General features: G+C 32.6%; 1 protein-coding gene across 2 annotated transcripts; it reads right to left on the bottom strand.

The window, feature by feature from the left end:
• Window positions 1-35: 35 nt before the first annotated feature.
• On the bottom strand, window positions 36-16190 carry LOC130614157 (uncharacterized). Of its 2 annotated transcripts, none has more exons than XM_057435565.1 (17): window positions 15739-16187; window positions 13268-13394; window positions 11780-12085; window positions 11418-11528; window positions 9514-9792; window positions 8674-8802; window positions 8255-8548; window positions 7802-7993; window positions 7302-7463; window positions 6562-6870; window positions 5793-5969; window positions 5228-5347; window positions 3428-3607; window positions 2974-3102; window positions 1538-1709; window positions 1037-1400; window positions 36-869 (listed from the first exon to the last, which is right to left on the bottom strand). In XM_057435565.1, the coding sequence occupies exons 2-17, from the start codon at window positions 13338-13340 to the stop codon at window positions 204-206; spliced, it is 3663 nt and encodes a 1220-aa protein (XP_057291548.1). In that variant the 5' UTR covers window positions 13341-13394; window positions 15739-16187; the 3' UTR covers window positions 36-203. The 2 variants fall into 2 exon arrangements, with proteins under 2 accessions (XP_057291548.1, XP_057291549.1); XM_057435566.1 differs by having other exon boundaries at window positions 705-869; window positions 1087-1400; window positions 15739-16190.
• Between the last annotated feature and the right edge of the window lie 609 nt (window positions 16191-16799).

The raw sequence follows: 16799 nt of genomic DNA, 5'->3' as shown, positions 1-16799 counted from the left end.
AGACATGACTATTACTACAAAAAACAAATATAGACTACGTGATTGTCGCTTTATTTACAGTTTTTCTTTTGAGACAAATATAATTTACAAACTTAAAGATTCGAGACATAGTTTTGCATTTTCCCATAGTCGCTGCATAAAATACGAGAAGGCAACGCAGTAAATCAATAACTTCACTTTGACGGACGAGATATCTCTTCCAGTTAAAATGGATTGGTATCAGAACGACATCGGCGTTTTGTCGAAGAATTCTTATTAAAGGTTATTTTATACTTCGCTAGTCTAGATGATAAATCACAGAATGAAACTTTTTGTTTTTCGTTTTTTTCGTTATTATGTCGATGTGAAAAGGATGTTAATTTGACTTTCAAGGAAATTTTTGATGCGCCTGATTTTCTCTTTTGCTGTAGTTTCTCGCGTTTATTTTTATCTGGATCATCGGAAAAAAACACATCATCATTATCTGCATCAACTTCATCTGAAGAATTCGATCCGGAAGCAGTAACAAACACCGGAAGAGAGTGAGATCTGTGTAAATCACCAAATAAAGCTGCTTGGTAGGTTTGTCTTGCTGTTTCCAGCCCGGAAACCTCCGGACCCATTGTAACGCTCCGGTGACGAAGACCAATAGAAACCGGACGCTTTGGTACTTGCCGGTAGTGGTCAGTACCCTCAGCTAGTGACTCTGTCTCTATAAAACTTCCAGTGACATCAATGTACGGACTTTCTTCATCATCACTCTCGTTCTCTGACTCAGCAATGGGAGTGGCGCATTTGTCAAGTCTGGATAACAAGCTCAAAGAAGGATGGCAATATGCATTACTTTGAGCACCAAGATAAGCAGGATGCTTAAATTCTGAATATCTTCTCTAGAAACAAACATCAAAAATAAAAAAGACGATAAAGTACAAATTTAACATATTTCTTTTCGTCAAACTTTTATCTTGTTTGAACACTTTGGTGTGCAGCTTAAATTAATTCGTTAATTTTGAGCGCCAAAAATTATTTATTCTTTTTATATAAACAAGTCGCTCACCTGTGATTTAGTCATTGAATTTAATTTAAACTGCGTGAGAGAAGGGGTACCTTCATTACGCCTTGGATTCTTCATAAAATGATCAGGTTGAAAAATCGTTGAAAACTGCTTTGGTGGAACAAGATGTAAATCCGTCGAACCGAAATCACTTCGCCTTCGAAAATTCATTCGATCAGGAGGAACAAATAATGATGACTTTCTACTGGATGTTGATAAAGACTCCGTCACAGATGATCTTGGCGGGGGGTGTGGTGGCGAAGATGTAAATCTCAGTTCGGTACTGTTTGTCGTGTTAGACGTAGAAGAACCTTTTCGTTTATCAATTTTAAAGTCGAGTTTTATTTCGTTGATGTCAGCGTATATACTAGACCAAAAAATATGAAGAAAAGTAAAACCACGGAGGTTAGATTACAGAAAAGTAATGTAGCTTTAGAAAGAGAATACAATGTACATCCCCGAAGTTTTAAGCTCTTTGGAGAGAAAGACTGAAACACAGTCTACCTGCCGTTACTTTGCATACTTTCACGAGACGCATTATTTTTTCGAAGATTCAACTTCAAGATTACGAAAACAGCCAACACAACAACGATAATGAAACCCGCCAGTGCACAAACAATAATAATCACTGTCCTTCTCCACGTGTTATCGTCGTTCGATACTATCGTTTCATTCCCTAATAAAAAACGTATACGTATGTGAGACGAATAAACAGACAAAAAGACGAGCAAGCAACATGGTCTTTAGAAAAGGTCTGAACACAATTTAAATAAGAAAAGCAAAAAAAACCCAACTCCACCAACTATGGATTTGACAAAAATTACCGGCCTTCTTTTTTAATACTCCTCAAAAGGAAGAAAAAGATACAGAACATGAGTTGAATTTTTACAATATATGAGTTTATGCACAAAACCTTTTTAGAGTATCCTTTTAAGAAAAATTTGAGTTTCTACACCCTTTTCTCTTTTTTTCATAACTTTTTTTATCCAAAGGGAGAATGACACAACCCACCATCAGAAAGTCAATAAAATTATCTTTTCAACGGTTAATTTAATACGTTTTCATATAATTTTTTTCTGGGATGACCCAAAATTCTACAGAACTATTCTGCATAAAACCTTGGAGGAAAGAATACGGAAGGAGAAACAACTCTTTTAATTCTATTGAAACACTGCGTGAGGTTCTAGCAGGTGTCTGTATAGAAACTTAATTTGAAATTTTGGCGGTTGTGTGATTAAATTATTCGTGAATAATAATTCGCAACTATGATTGGTTATAAAAACAATTAGATAATTTGATGATGAATTTGATGATATACCAAAACAAGAAGCCACATTGAAATTGGTAAAATTTCTTTTGTTCTTATGTTAACATAATTAGCGAAGAAGCACATGCTCGACACTTTTGTAAACAAAAAGAAAAAGTTTATATCTCGTTTTAAAACGACGTTCTGTTATAAGAAGTTATTTCTTTAGTTAGAATAAACATTATTCCAGCACACATTTTGTCGGCACCCGTCCGGCGCATATCTATCTATATTGTTTTTCATGATCAAAGTGGTATACTCAAGCCTGCAAAAATAGGCTAATATCATGGTTGAACGCTTATTTCCAAACGTATTGTTGAAGTTTTTAACAGCAATGTTTACCGACTTATATTAGGCACACTTTCCATACAAATATCACGTGCCTGCAGCGTGTTACAGTCAGATTTCAATAGAAAAAAGTTAGCCCCTATTAAAGGAGAATATGGAATTTGATCATTTTTTTGCGAAAAAGACTCGGTCGAGCACCTCACGCACTGATTCTTTTGAAATTAAAAACAATAGAAAATTCAATACATTTAAAGCGTACAGAAATGAAGTTGTTTCTCCTTCCGTATTCTTTCCTCCAAGATAAAACACAGCGTAAAGTTCACTATTTTAAAATAAAAGAACTTACTCGTCTTCCGTTGACACGAGCAACACATTGCCATTTTTTGAGAACTCACGCTTTGAATCTTCGGTATTAAAATCTTTGTTCGCCTCTTAACACAATGATACGTTCCCGGTAAACAATATGATGCAACATCTGTCAAAACAAAAAACTATTAGTTATACATACACTAGAAAAAAGCGCGTGTTAAAAAAGTTTTTTCCCGTAAAACATACCGAAAATGTCAATTTTTATCTCGCAAAACAAACTTCGAAAATGTAAATTTTCATCTCGCAAAACAAGTACCAGAAAATTCAATATGCATCTCGCAAAACAAATACCGAAAGTGCTAAAAAAATCAAAAAAATCTTGTTTTGTCTTCTTAAAAAAATAATTATTAAGCCAATTGCAATAGTTCATTCTTTTAAAATATTTCTTCACGTGACACCTTCTTCCTTAAAAGTACAAACAGTCAACTCACCCTTGCATGTAGGAAAGTCCTCCCATTCACCAGATGGTAAACAATATGTAACATTACAACCTAACATCACATAGCCGTTGTTACATCGACTTCTAACAGATGATCCTGGTAAATTCAATGAATTATCTGTCATCACAATCTCACCATTTGCAATTTTATGGGGATCTTTGCATAGCGTGACTGAAATCAAAACAAACAATAATACACGTCAAAAATTAATAATGTAGGCTTCGGAGCGATTGTCTTTGAAATTTACAAATTATAAATCTAAGCACGTTGACTAACAATACAAATCATGAATGTTTACAAAAAGTTTTAAAGATGTGTCTTTTCCTTATTCTGGGTGACGACAAATTTAAAATTCATAATTTTAAGGGATTTTAAGAGATTCCTGGGTCATATTGTAGGAGAAAACACTAAAAAATTATATTACAGTAAACTCCTGGTTATTCGAACCTGTACTTATTCGAACTGTTCGGTTATTCGAAAAGATTTTATTTCCCCCTGAGTTTTGTAACACAATTCAATGTAAATTTTCCTCAATTGTTCGAATTTCAGTTATTCGGAAATCAAGTTATTCGAAGCTGTTTTCTATCAGTAATCTTTGACCATACAAAATGTGATACTTTAGTAGTTTTTTTAAAAAAGAAAAATCGCCTTAACTCGAACTATTATCTTATTTTTCCCGAAGTTCGACTTAACGGGAGCTTCGCTTATGTCGGACATTCGTTAAGGATACGGTAACCACTTCAGAGTCATTTTTCTTTAAAAAATTATTTTTTAAAATTTTGATTCTTTGGCATATTTTCCTGATATTTTTAAAAAAAGAATCAAAAATATTTATTGTTGAGGGATAAAATGGGAAAAAAGACTTTTTATCTTTTAGTGTTTTCAATAGTGTGCTCAAAGTTTGAATTTCCTCAAATATATTTAATCTGTATAACAATTAAAGAGAGTTTTGCAGAACGAATAAAAATTGCATCTCTACATATAACATAGGAAACATTTTACACTTTAATAATCTATACAAATATATTATTATTTATCATCTATACCTTTTTAATTTACTTTATTCGTTTTTATCCTGTTATGTCCTGTTATCCTGTTGTCTGTTTAACAATAACTAGACCCATAGTTCTACGAAAACACTTTACCTTTAATTTAAATAAAATATTCATGAGTTATTAACTATTCATAACGTTTAAGTGGGTGTAACCATGATTCTTGCAGGTAAAAGCAAATGTCTTTGATTTGCTTTTTCTCGAAATAAAATTTTTAGTCGTAACGGTATATATTTTTGTCGAACACTTCCCTCCATCTTGTTGGAATTGTACGAAAACAAGTTTGTTGCGACAATTATACCATACAGCTATTGTAACACAAAATATGCTATATTTTTGGAACCACGTGTTGTTTTGAGTAAAAAAAGCAAAGTTTTTTAGAGTTGAATAAGAGCTTCGCAATCATATTTTTTTCAACGAACAAAAATTTTACTGAGGGGAGTGTTCGACAAAATGAACTGGAAGGGTGAATTTTTGTATATAATTTTTTTTCTCCTTTCTGGATTTTTTTTATGGAAATATTTTTAAATCACTCTAGAGATAATTTATTTGGCTTTCAGAATATATATATTTGCTGGGGTTAATATAGCGAGCAGAGGAGATATTTTAAATATGCTGAGTATGTGCCTCAGGGGGTTACCGTATCCTTAAGTCGAACTAATTTTCCCGGTCCCTTGGAGGTTCGAGTTAACGGGAGTATACTGTACTTTGTGGACGAAAAAAGTGGTTAATCACATACTTTCACAATATTTTCCATCACCGTGCCAGCCTGGGTTGCATTTACACGAGAAAGAACCTCTCGTGTTGTAGCAATTGGCTTTAACATGGCATGCATGGCCAACCTTACATTCATCAATATCTAAAAAAAGGTGATAAATTTCATTAAAACATATGGGTGTGTGTGGCGCGTTGGGGGACAAAAATACTAGATGCTTTGGGAATGAGGGTTATTGGGACGTCGCTTAAGCTTTCCAGCATTTTGCAGAAAATTTCATCTTTGCAGACATTGCATTCATTGTATACTTTTCGAGGATGAGGATTAGTGATGAATATGTGTTTTCATATATGCAACATGGGTAAATACGGGGACAGTTTTTTATGACATAAACTGAGCAGTCTGGAAAAGGTTCAAGAAGGAGTCTTAAGGGTTATTATTAAAATCAAAAGGGGTGGAGGTCAAAATCTACATCTTAAAATTGAACAACATGTTCTCATAACAAGTGATTGTAAAACACTGTTTTCATTGTGAGAACACCCTATAACGTATAATATACCAAAACAAAAACAATAAAATAATTTCTTACCGATGCATTCTGGTCCTTTCAAACTTGACCATGTCTCCGAACTCAAACAAACATCTTGATGATCTCCAACGTTTTCATACCCTTTGCCACACTTGTATTTTAGCACTCTCCCAACCGAAAAATCTTTCACATCAAACTCAGCATGACCAGAAGATAACGGTGCACCACAACTTGGTACTGCAAAAGATAATATTTTTCTCAAGTAGGCCACCTGTGATCCTGTATATCTTAATTTGATTAATTTACGCGAATTTGTTTCAAAAACAAAAGAATTTTTTCGGTTTTCATCAGCTTACAAGCTTTTAAAGCTTTTGTTCAATACCCTAGTAGTCAAGTCAAAATTTTGTAAAAAGTCGAAAAAATTTTCCGCAAATATACTTTAATGGTTTATTAGCGAAAAAGTCATCGCAAAATATCTCAAAATTTCTGATTCGCGAAAATTAATATATATTAGCAAAATTATTTTTTAAACTTTGCGAAATTTAATCAACTTAAGGTATCTAGACAGGAAATGGTGGACTTTCACGCAAACATAGCATATATTTGCATGAAAGTCCACCATTTTTCTTTAATAAGAACTTTTTTTTATTATTATTTCATTGTACAGTAAAATTTTCGTTACTGATAACATTCAATTTCAGCTCTCATTTCATATACAACAACAAACAAACAAAAACAAAACACAAATAACTGAAGTCGAAATCAGTCAATGTCTTAAGCTTGACACAACAAACCAAAATTTACCAATGATAGTAAGAATAATACTTACCTGGGTTGTAATAACAATAGTACAAAATTAAATGATTTTTAGCTTCTGAAATTTTAGCAAAAGGATGAAAGTTTTTGAATGCGACCAGTCCACCAACATTACCATAATCATTCTCCAGGTCATATTGGATATGTTCCAAATGCACTGCAGTTCCAACAACGGACTGGCAAGTTGCTGATCCAAATGGAAATAAAAAGAATGGCTTGTCTCGCGGAAGAATTATAGGATGGGTTGTATCACCAGTAATTATGCAGCAGAAATTTATTTTTGTGTCAGCTTTAAACATTCCATCTGGTAGAACTCCTTCCGCTATATGAAATAATAAAGTAAAATATTTATATGTGAAGATTTAACCGTAAGTACAAACTCTTCAAAATGATACTAAAGACTAGAAGGAATGACGTCACTTTTTTATAGATATTATTATTATTGTCCTTTTATAACTTTATATTGCTTTTACGGTTTAAATGTCAATTTATTCAACTGAGGATTGCGAAAGCATGAAACTATAATATTGAATGTAAAAATTGTCTTTGTTTCATTCCCGTGTGTATATATGAAGATATATACACGTAATATATATATTATATATACATTCATCATATATATTAAATGGTTCTGACCATAATAAGTATAAACCAAAATACAGCTTTTTACGTTGAAATACAAAATAAAATTATTAAAAATTCATAAATTTTTTAAATCATAATTTTGTAGGTGATTATCATTGAATGGCTTACCCTTATTTGTGTTATTCGAATCTTCATCATCCCAAAATATTTCCCCTGACAACATATTTGGAGGACATTCTCCTTTTTTGTATATGCAATACTTGCCATCCGGCCAAAACGAATTTGATTTTGTGAAAGTTGATTTGATACAATAACTTTGCTCAATGTAACCTAATATAAATAATAAAAACATACTCATTTATGCTCAGAGTACATCCCTGCATAGTTTTAACACTGGTACCTTAATTTAGGTATTATGAAGTAGCTGGATAAGGTTTGATTTCACAAGTAATATATACATAGAATAGGCTATAATTAAAGATTTTCTTCATTTAAAGTGTTTGCAGTGTTTTAATATAGAATTAATATATCTCAATATAATAAATAGAATATATGATTTGATATCAGTTGCAAATATTTTAGTCTAGTTTTTTTAACAGTCGTAATCTTCGCACCCCAATACTCTGATAATGCTAAAACAACAAATTTTAATGCCAAGAAATGCTTACGGCTGTTGACATTTCCTAAGAGATGACTGTCAATAGTATGGTTGTTTTCATTCTTTACATCTTCTGTATCTTGACGATAAAGACCTGTTTGCCAACTAAAATCAAATGCTTTTGGACAGCCAGTCAGTGGCATTGGGAGACCATAAGTTCCACTCGGCCACAATGCCCATGGAAATTTCCCAATAACAGACCCTATAAAATGGAGATCAACAAAATCATAAAGGCATCATTGCACATAATTTATAAAACATGCTCACTAAAAGCCATCAATCTTAAAATTAACACAAAAAGCCAAACTCCTATTTATATGACCTACTTAGCCCTACTGAAAATAGTTTCAAAAAAATAAACAAAAGAATCATAAGCTTTGAATTCTGTAGATGCTAATATTTCTTGTGCTAATATTCACAGGCACATTCCACAACCCTTGGAAATAATTGTACATTTACTTACTTTTCTCTCGTTGACAAATAGGAACAACACTTGCCAATTGATGGATACTGTATGGCCTCTTGGTAATTGCAATAATGCTTTTTACCATGTCTGAATATGAATTCTTCATGAATGTTTCCACAATTATACGGAAAAAGAACATTAACATCTCAAGTGAATTCAAGCGACTTAGGTCAATGGCTTCACCATATATAAGCTTACATTTCTCTACATGTTCTTCAAAGGATTTAGAAAAATTAACGACAGCATAGCAGCTGTTAAGACCTGGCATTGACATCCAACCTTGAAAACAGCCTAAAAAAATAAACAAACAATGGTGAATGTTCAGACCAATTCAGCAGACATGCTTTAAAACTTAAATCATTGCCTACTGCTAGACAATAAAAAAATTTGGAAAAGTAAAACAGGGGCTTACTCACCATAGCAATTTAATGGTTGATCACCTTTATTGTTACAAAGACAACTATATGAATCAAATGTACTGAGACATGTTGTACCATTAGGACATATTTGAGCATTAGCGCAAGAAGAATTATCTGGAACAACATCTAAAATCGAATGTAAGAGTACTAAGTGTGCTAAGTAAGAGTATTATATAGGGTGGACCTCTCTATCTTGAACATGCAAGGAAATTGTGCATAACCTAGATAGATAGATGTGCATATTTTACATGGCTTGCCTCACAAATATCAAGGGATATACCCTGTCAATTATTTCCAGGAGGGGCCATGGCTTAGATGGAGAGTCCTAGAGTATTTAATGCTCATTTTGAGCTACGCAGACCCAATTAGGGCCTACGTTCTACTAGACAACTTCCATCTGTGCCATCTTCCCAATTTCCCTCACATGGCAACCCGGGACTATGGTAACATTCACCCGCTCATGTTGAATCGACGTCAAGAGGAATCGAACCCCGGTCTCCCAAACGTACAGAGTACGAGAGCTATAACCACTATTCTATGGCGCCACGAACCACTAATCTATGGCGCCACCTAAATCCAAAATAATAAATATGCACAATATATGTGTTAGAATATATTTACATTGCAAAAATATGAAGTTGTTAAAAGTGGTGTGCAAACTACCGAGAGTCAATGTTTTGCTCTAGGATATACAAATTTAAAGCCAGTTTTTAAACTGATTTTGAAACTGATTTAGACTAGGCTTTTATAATAAATAAATATATGAATAAAAACATAAAAAATATTATCATTTATCAATAAACAACAACAAACATTTAGGTTGAAGATAAAACATACTTGTTTCATATACATGACCATACATTTTTTTTCCACAACTGTAAAGTGGGTTATAATGACATGGTGATGCACACTTAGACTCATCTTCAGCTTCAGTAGCGTTAATATCTCTTACACAGAAACAACCACTTTTTAATCCCTTTAAAATGGCAAATTGATATCCTAGCATTTGGCAAGCTTGAATGCATGCTTGAGGAGTAAGTAGCAGAGATAAATTTAAATGTTGATGAAGGAAAGCTTTATCCTGTTGTACTTTATAACAACCAATATATTTTGCACCTAAAAATAGTAATGATCTATTATATTACAATACAACAATTACGTGTGTATATGATAAGCGGAAGGAATGTACTCATTTTTCTTTGAAGTAGCCCAAAAGTTATTGATTGAACAGCAAAACTTCAATTTATTAGACTGACATCAATAGTATTTTTAATACTGGCCACTTTTGAGACAAAATATCATGGCAATATTAGGCCAACTTATCAAAGCTGAGTCAACCCACCAGTTTCAGAGAAGACGGATTGATGAAATCATTAAAAACCTTTAATGGGTTGATGAGTACCAGAAACGTCATAAAAAACTGTTGTTAATAGCAAAAAAATAAAGAAGCTATGCATTGCACTTATAACTTTGATACTCAATAACTTGGAAACAGGTCAAATTCTTAAGGTGTACCTTTATTGTAATTCTTAAGGTATACCTTTATTGTATCAAAAAATCGATCGACCATCTGAAAAAAAAAACACTTTCATTTCTAAAAACGTATGCCATCCTGTTCTTTTTCTGCAAGTCACAGAAAAATGTTAAACGACTTAAAAGGTTTTATTTCTATGGTATTCTCAGTCACGTCTTAGCAAATAATAAAATTTAAAAGGACAACCTTCTGAATATTCATCGCCTCAGAAGTGTGAAAGTATCACCATCATTATGAGTATGCCTGAAAGGTGTGATTTTTAAAAAACTTTTAAAACACTTTTTCGTAGTGTTGTTTTCTTCGTATACCATCTATTACATTTCAAATCTCTTTTAGAAAACTACAGAAGATCTACAAGGGAGAGTGCTTCTGTTTTGAAGCCAACGTGTTTATCTAAAAGTGATTTTTTTTTATTTTCAAAAAATCAACGATTCTCTAGATATTACATCTAAAAGAGGAAAGTTTAGTTAAAAAATGGCTTATTTAGAAAAATTAAAATAAATCAAAATGTGGAAAATAATTAAAAAATCGTTTTTACATACTTCTATCACGATTCTAAAGAACATCGAATGAAATTTGGAAACGAAGTAGTTTTGTAAATGAAGTCACTTTTTTAAAGACAGGGTGTGTTTTAAAAATGTCTCTTTACCTTTTACAAGTTAAAAAGTTTCAAATCACTTTTATACCATTTGATAGGTGGTTGAAATGCTTTGATTAACTATCGCTGAAAAATCGTGATTTAAAAAAACATGCTCAATAGGTATACCGTCACCTTAAAGCTAGGCTAACCAACCTGTCTCAGAATTGAAATGTTGATAATGTCATCAAAAAACATTTATATACACCTTAACTCCTTAACCATTTGTTAATAGCATATGATCAATTTTTTTTCAAATTTTTCACCTCTACACAATGGAGGCAATCAATTAATTTCAAACAAATAATCAATTGCATTTGAATAGGCCATTAATAATGTCATCGAAATATATATCTGTAACTGCTCTTCTTCTTAACCAAGTGAATTTCTCCATGAAACAATCAACCAGTTTAGTATATATCTTGTTTAAAAGTACCTGTAGAACAGTTTCATTTCTGAGAATATCTGCATAGATTTTTAAAATAATAAAAAAAATTGAAGGTATTTATTAATGTTTCAAAGAAAAAATGGATAATCCTTTTTAAACATAAAATTTTTTACTAATCTTACCAGAGCAAAATGTATAACTCCATGTCTTGTCTGGAACCTCTAAGCACTTACATTCACTTCCCTTAATTGATGATAAACAGGTAGTACCATCCACCACACAGTCTGTACATTCTAAAAAAAAGAAACAAAAAACTGAAATCAACATAAACTTCACATGAGGAGCTAAATGCTTATTTAGTTCATGTAGGTCTGTTAGGCCTATATCTGTCATCACATTCTCTTAGCAAAAAATAAGCAGTGACCAGACTCAGTGGGCTTGTTGTTAGTTTTCATTAAGCGTTTGCATTTAGTGTTTGCCTACTTCATAAAATCATCTGGTGCCTTTAGCATTAAAGTGACACTAACAACATAGCAAAACCTACCTGTTGTAATATTCACACATTTATACTCTATTTCCAGTTTACCACTTCTATCTTTAATGCTATCCAAATTGAATGTCTCATTCACAAAATTCTTGAAGTTTAACACTCCTTGTATTTCCCAAAGTATCACATCTTCTACGTCCTGGTCATCAACACTGTCTTTTTGAACGAAACTAGTTGTAGAATTATGTGCTGGTGTAAATACTGATTTCTCAACAGAAATGATTTGTTTGTTACAATAGATACCGTCAGGCACTTCAACATTTCCTTTATGTACATATAAAACTTCATAGGATTTTGTTACAACTACAACAAAAAAGAGAAGAAGAAAAAGAAATTACTATGACGTCTTATATACAATACACGGTAAAACGAATACTTGTCAAGCACGTGGTAGAAAACAGACACCATATTTGTTATGGTATTCGCCCGAAATCCAAGTTTTATATCCCAAAACCGCACTTTCCCACACTTTTCTTTTACCTTTGAGAGTGCTTGACTAGAAGTCTAGTTAGTTTACTCTATTATTCCCATTGTGGGATACTTTAACTAATTGGGGATTTAATAGAGAAGAGCGAATACTAAAGAGGCGGGACGATTTTAGTGTTATTATCACAACGAAACTGTTTTTAAAAACGCGACTTTTACAAATTTCATTTGAAATTTTAATTTGTGTGCATTTGAAATTGTTGTAAAATGCTATTTTTACTGCTATGAAGCGGTAATATTGGAGAACGGTACAGACTTGATAGAAATTACAGCAACCCCGCATACGAGATTATTGGAGGGCGGTATTATTTTTTAACCCGTTCCAAAAGGGCGGGTTTACTAAAAATGCGAGAATAATAAATTGAATAAATACAGAGTCATTATTACAAAGATTTTTCTCAGTTTCTCTACATGTTTTTTGTTATAGACAACACTAGTCACAGGTTTCATTTTTCCTAAGCTCGTCTCTCCGAGCTCTTTGTTTCTCAATACTGAGGTGGTGCTGCATTTTTTCGCAGCTTCTGTCTCAACACCGGACGGCCTTTTTGCTAATAAAAAAGGTGAAAGGAATAAGGGTGTTTCGTTAAATTATAGAGGATATTATGGGGATATTTGGTTATTATTAAATTGTCGTGCCCAAAACGACGACAAATGATATTGAACGGCAATTGTGTTTTTTTTGTGTTCCAAGTTTTACGTTGAGCAGCATGATTTTTCAATTTCACGTACTACAACAGAAGTCACTCGATGAAATTAAAACTTGTTCTTGCCTCCGGGTCTCCCACGATGTCATTGTCCCTCTTTTACGGCGGCTAATCGCCGTTATCGACTTAATCAAAAAAGCACATGTCCTGGAAAACTAGGTCGATCAAAATTTTCAATATTTTTAAAAAAAATTTTCTCGAATATTTAGGGATCTGAAAATATTTTTAAAAAGGCAGAAGTCTCTGGAGGCGAGAGAAAAAAGCCTTCATTTGTAAATATATGAAATATTTTTACCATTGTTTGAAACTCCTTTTCCAATCTTCAGTGTGATGATGAAAGCAAAGAAGACACAGGGAACAAACGACATTCTTATGATGTTTTTGTACTTGTTTTACTAACTGTGTGAAAGGTAAACATTTTCCTAAAAAAAAAAGAAAGAAAGAGATGATAAAACTTATCTCAAGCAACAATCTTTAGTAACTAGTCGTTAGCCCGTGGAAAAATCCACGGGTTCGCCCGTCGCAGCTAAGCTACCATTTTGCGTGACAGACAGACGGACGGAAGGACGGACGGACAGATGTATACGGGGATTATAATATAGAAACCTGTAAATTCTTTTTCTTCGTTTTAATTATCTTCGTTTTTTGTCTTTTCTTACTAGAACGAGTTGTATTTATTTCATCCAATCTTTTGATTTTATATATCTTATCCGCATTAAACGTACACTCCTTTTCGTTCGCGACATAAAATTTTAACTGAAGCTCAATGTTGAAAGTTTTTGTATTTTACATGCTCAACTGTTACTTAATAGTTGGTTGCTGACTATCTATTCGGGAACTACGGGAAGAATTACGCTTTCATTTCTTCTCTCCATAGGAAAACATCGCTATGATGTAACGTCAACTACCTGCAACTTCTCATATAGAGAATTTATATCTTCGTTCCAAATTATCAAAAAATTATCACGCGACGTCTTTTTTTTAATTTTCTTCGTTTTTACATCTTTCTTGTTTTACCCTAGTTCCCCATGTTAAAAAATGTTTTTCTTTGTAATATCATTTAAAATATTTTTTTTCTAAATTTAACAATACATTCATCAAACGTGTGACCATGCATTGGCGATAAACTGTTTCACTTACTAACATTAATTATGCAAACAGTTTAAAACGATCGGAAAGAAAGATTCAAAAGAGAGGAAAATTATTTTTCTGTGTAAGTCCATTAGTACCATTGTTTTTGTAAAACATTTTTTCTGTTAGAATTGTTAAGATAATGTATAGCATACTTCTGTAGATTTGTAATGTTTGCATTAACTCTTAGAGCGCAAAACATGTAGTATACAAACTTCAGAAATTCGGAAAGAAACCAGTCCCGTAGTTGGATCGCCTTAACTTCTTAAGTAGGGAAAGTGCTCCGCATGTCTACAAAAAGGGGATGAATTAGGCTATTAAATTTTGAAAAGGTAATTATTTTGAGGGCATAAAAGGTCTTTTAACACCCTCAAACTCTTGCAAATGAATCACCAGCTTGTGACGACTCTTTTAAACAAGAACAAAGCTAGGACGCTTTTTGGATTTTAATGGCTTACAGTTTTTCTGGAAACGGTGAATAAATCACAGGTATTAAACCTGTGATCTGTCAACCATAACCTGAAAGTTATGGTTGACAGAAATGAAAATCACACGTGCTTTTACACTGCGTAGAGAACAAAGGGAGAGCGTAAAAGAATGGTCAGTTCCGACATTTCGGGGTTATTTACTGACTGTCTTTCAGCTGTCGCAGTGTAGACGTGAAAAAACTCAGCATTGAACATTTCGCGAATTATATTTTGCGCTAATCACTGTGTGGTGTGATCTTGTTCTAAGTTACTGTTGTACAAAGAAATTCAGTATTCTCTATAAATTCGGTATAATGCTGCACCATATCACAAACAGCATTTTAAACTACCATTACAAATCGTTGCTATGTTCGAATTTAAATACAACTAAAATATTGGTCAAATTTCTCTAGGTGCTTTGTGATCTTAACAAAAATTGATAATTCTTAATTTCTCTTCACCTGAAAGCTTATGCTTTGGTTACATGTTTTGACTTTCCGCCATCTTGCTTTTAATGCTTGTATGGTAAAGTTTTCATTTTGGCTTGGTGTGATTTGTATGAACGAATTTGATTGGTTAAAAACAAGAATGAGAGGTTACTTTCGAAATATGTTTCTACTTTCAAAACATAAAATTTTTGTTTCTGAAACAAAAACTTTTAGGAAGAAATGTTGCAAATTCTAGTAATCTAACGAGAGGGCCCCCGGAAATTTTTTCACGCACTAGCTGCGAATCGTAGTTTCAATCGCATACCAATCCGCGTACCGAAGCTTAATAAAGACGTGTTCAAATTTAAAACTCACTTAAAATAGTATTACTCTACTATACCTTGAAAGCGCATGCGCGGTTGCAGGTTTCATAGATCAGGGGAAATAGTGTCCAGCATAATTATTGATATCGCATGTTTTTCTTTAACAGGGAAACAATCATTTTAGTGTTACATATTCTGATGAACTTTCAGACATAGCCAAGAAGAATATTGGTTCCTTTTGAAGCTGCAGCACTCTTCTCAAATAATCCTGAATGGGCCGCACGGAATCTTATTTGCAGGTATACACGTAGGACATTAAATAATAATAATAATAAAAAAATAAGAATGAAAAGAATAAACGATAAATGAAAATAAAAATAACAATAATAAAGCAAGAAAAAAAAAGATTTCACTCACTGCAAAAACAAATTTCCAAATTCTATTTTATTTTCCCACATTCGTTGCACTTCAACTCTGCATCTGTTCTTCTCCCAAAATAATACCCTTTTAAATGAGTTTATTTAACAAAAGCCTGGTCAAACAGTCTAAAACAAACATTTGTGTCCACAGGGGGTGAACATATTTTCGTTCTTCTTTCCTCTCTAAAATTTTGCGGAGAATGTTTTCTGTCATGGAAATATGTTTAATAAATGATAAAAGAATACATAATTGAACCTCACTTAAAAGAAATATCGACATCAAAAATAATAGAAAGAAATGTACAAAAAAAAATAACAAAAAAAGGTAAATTTATAAAAATATGTTTTTCTTGGACCTCCGTTGTCTTTTGATGATATATTATTTATTGATTTATAATATTAATGCATAACGCTTTGTAACGGTTTCGTGCAATTACTAAATGACGCGTTTAAGCAACTTCATACCCAGTCTTCTTCTACGCATGCTGATCATGCAGCTGGTAGATATAAGGTCGGCTTGAGGATGATAAATCTTTTTTCTTTCAACCATTCTAAATTCCATTTGAAGAAAACATTTTTTTAACAATCATTAGGTGTGAAATTTTGTTGTTGTTATTAAATAATACTGCCCAGTCAGCAAAAAATGTTTTATGCGACTATTCGTTTTTGCGTATCAAATAAACAACAGAAATGACGTCACGATGTATTACTTTAAGCTTAGGGATTTTAAGAGATTTTCGCGGGAATTAATTTCCACAATTTTGTGAATAAAAAGTTAAGTTTCGCAAAAGACAAAACTAAGAAAAATTTCGCGAACGTTTAGAAATTGAATTTTTTATATTATAATAATGTAGTACTTAGATTGCACGTAAAAGTATTCAAAAAGCAGTACAAATTGTGAAAAATATAGTATATGATATCAAACTTCAAATTTGCAAATTACAGAAGTGATGAACATTTTCGAGAACCGAAGTTCGCAAATTAGCAATTTTAAAATTTTATTCATTTCGCGAATATTTCTGCAATAAAAGTAGAGAGGACCTAAAACAGGCCACATTA

This window comes from Hydractinia symbiolongicarpus, chromosome 11, assembly GCF_029227915.1.
Source record: "Hydractinia symbiolongicarpus strain clone_291-10 chromosome 11, HSymV2.1, whole genome shotgun sequence".
Lineage (NCBI taxonomy): Eukaryota > Metazoa > Cnidaria > Hydrozoa > Anthoathecata > Hydractiniidae > Hydractinia > Hydractinia symbiolongicarpus.
This window is presented reverse-complemented; position numbering and strand designations above follow the sequence as displayed.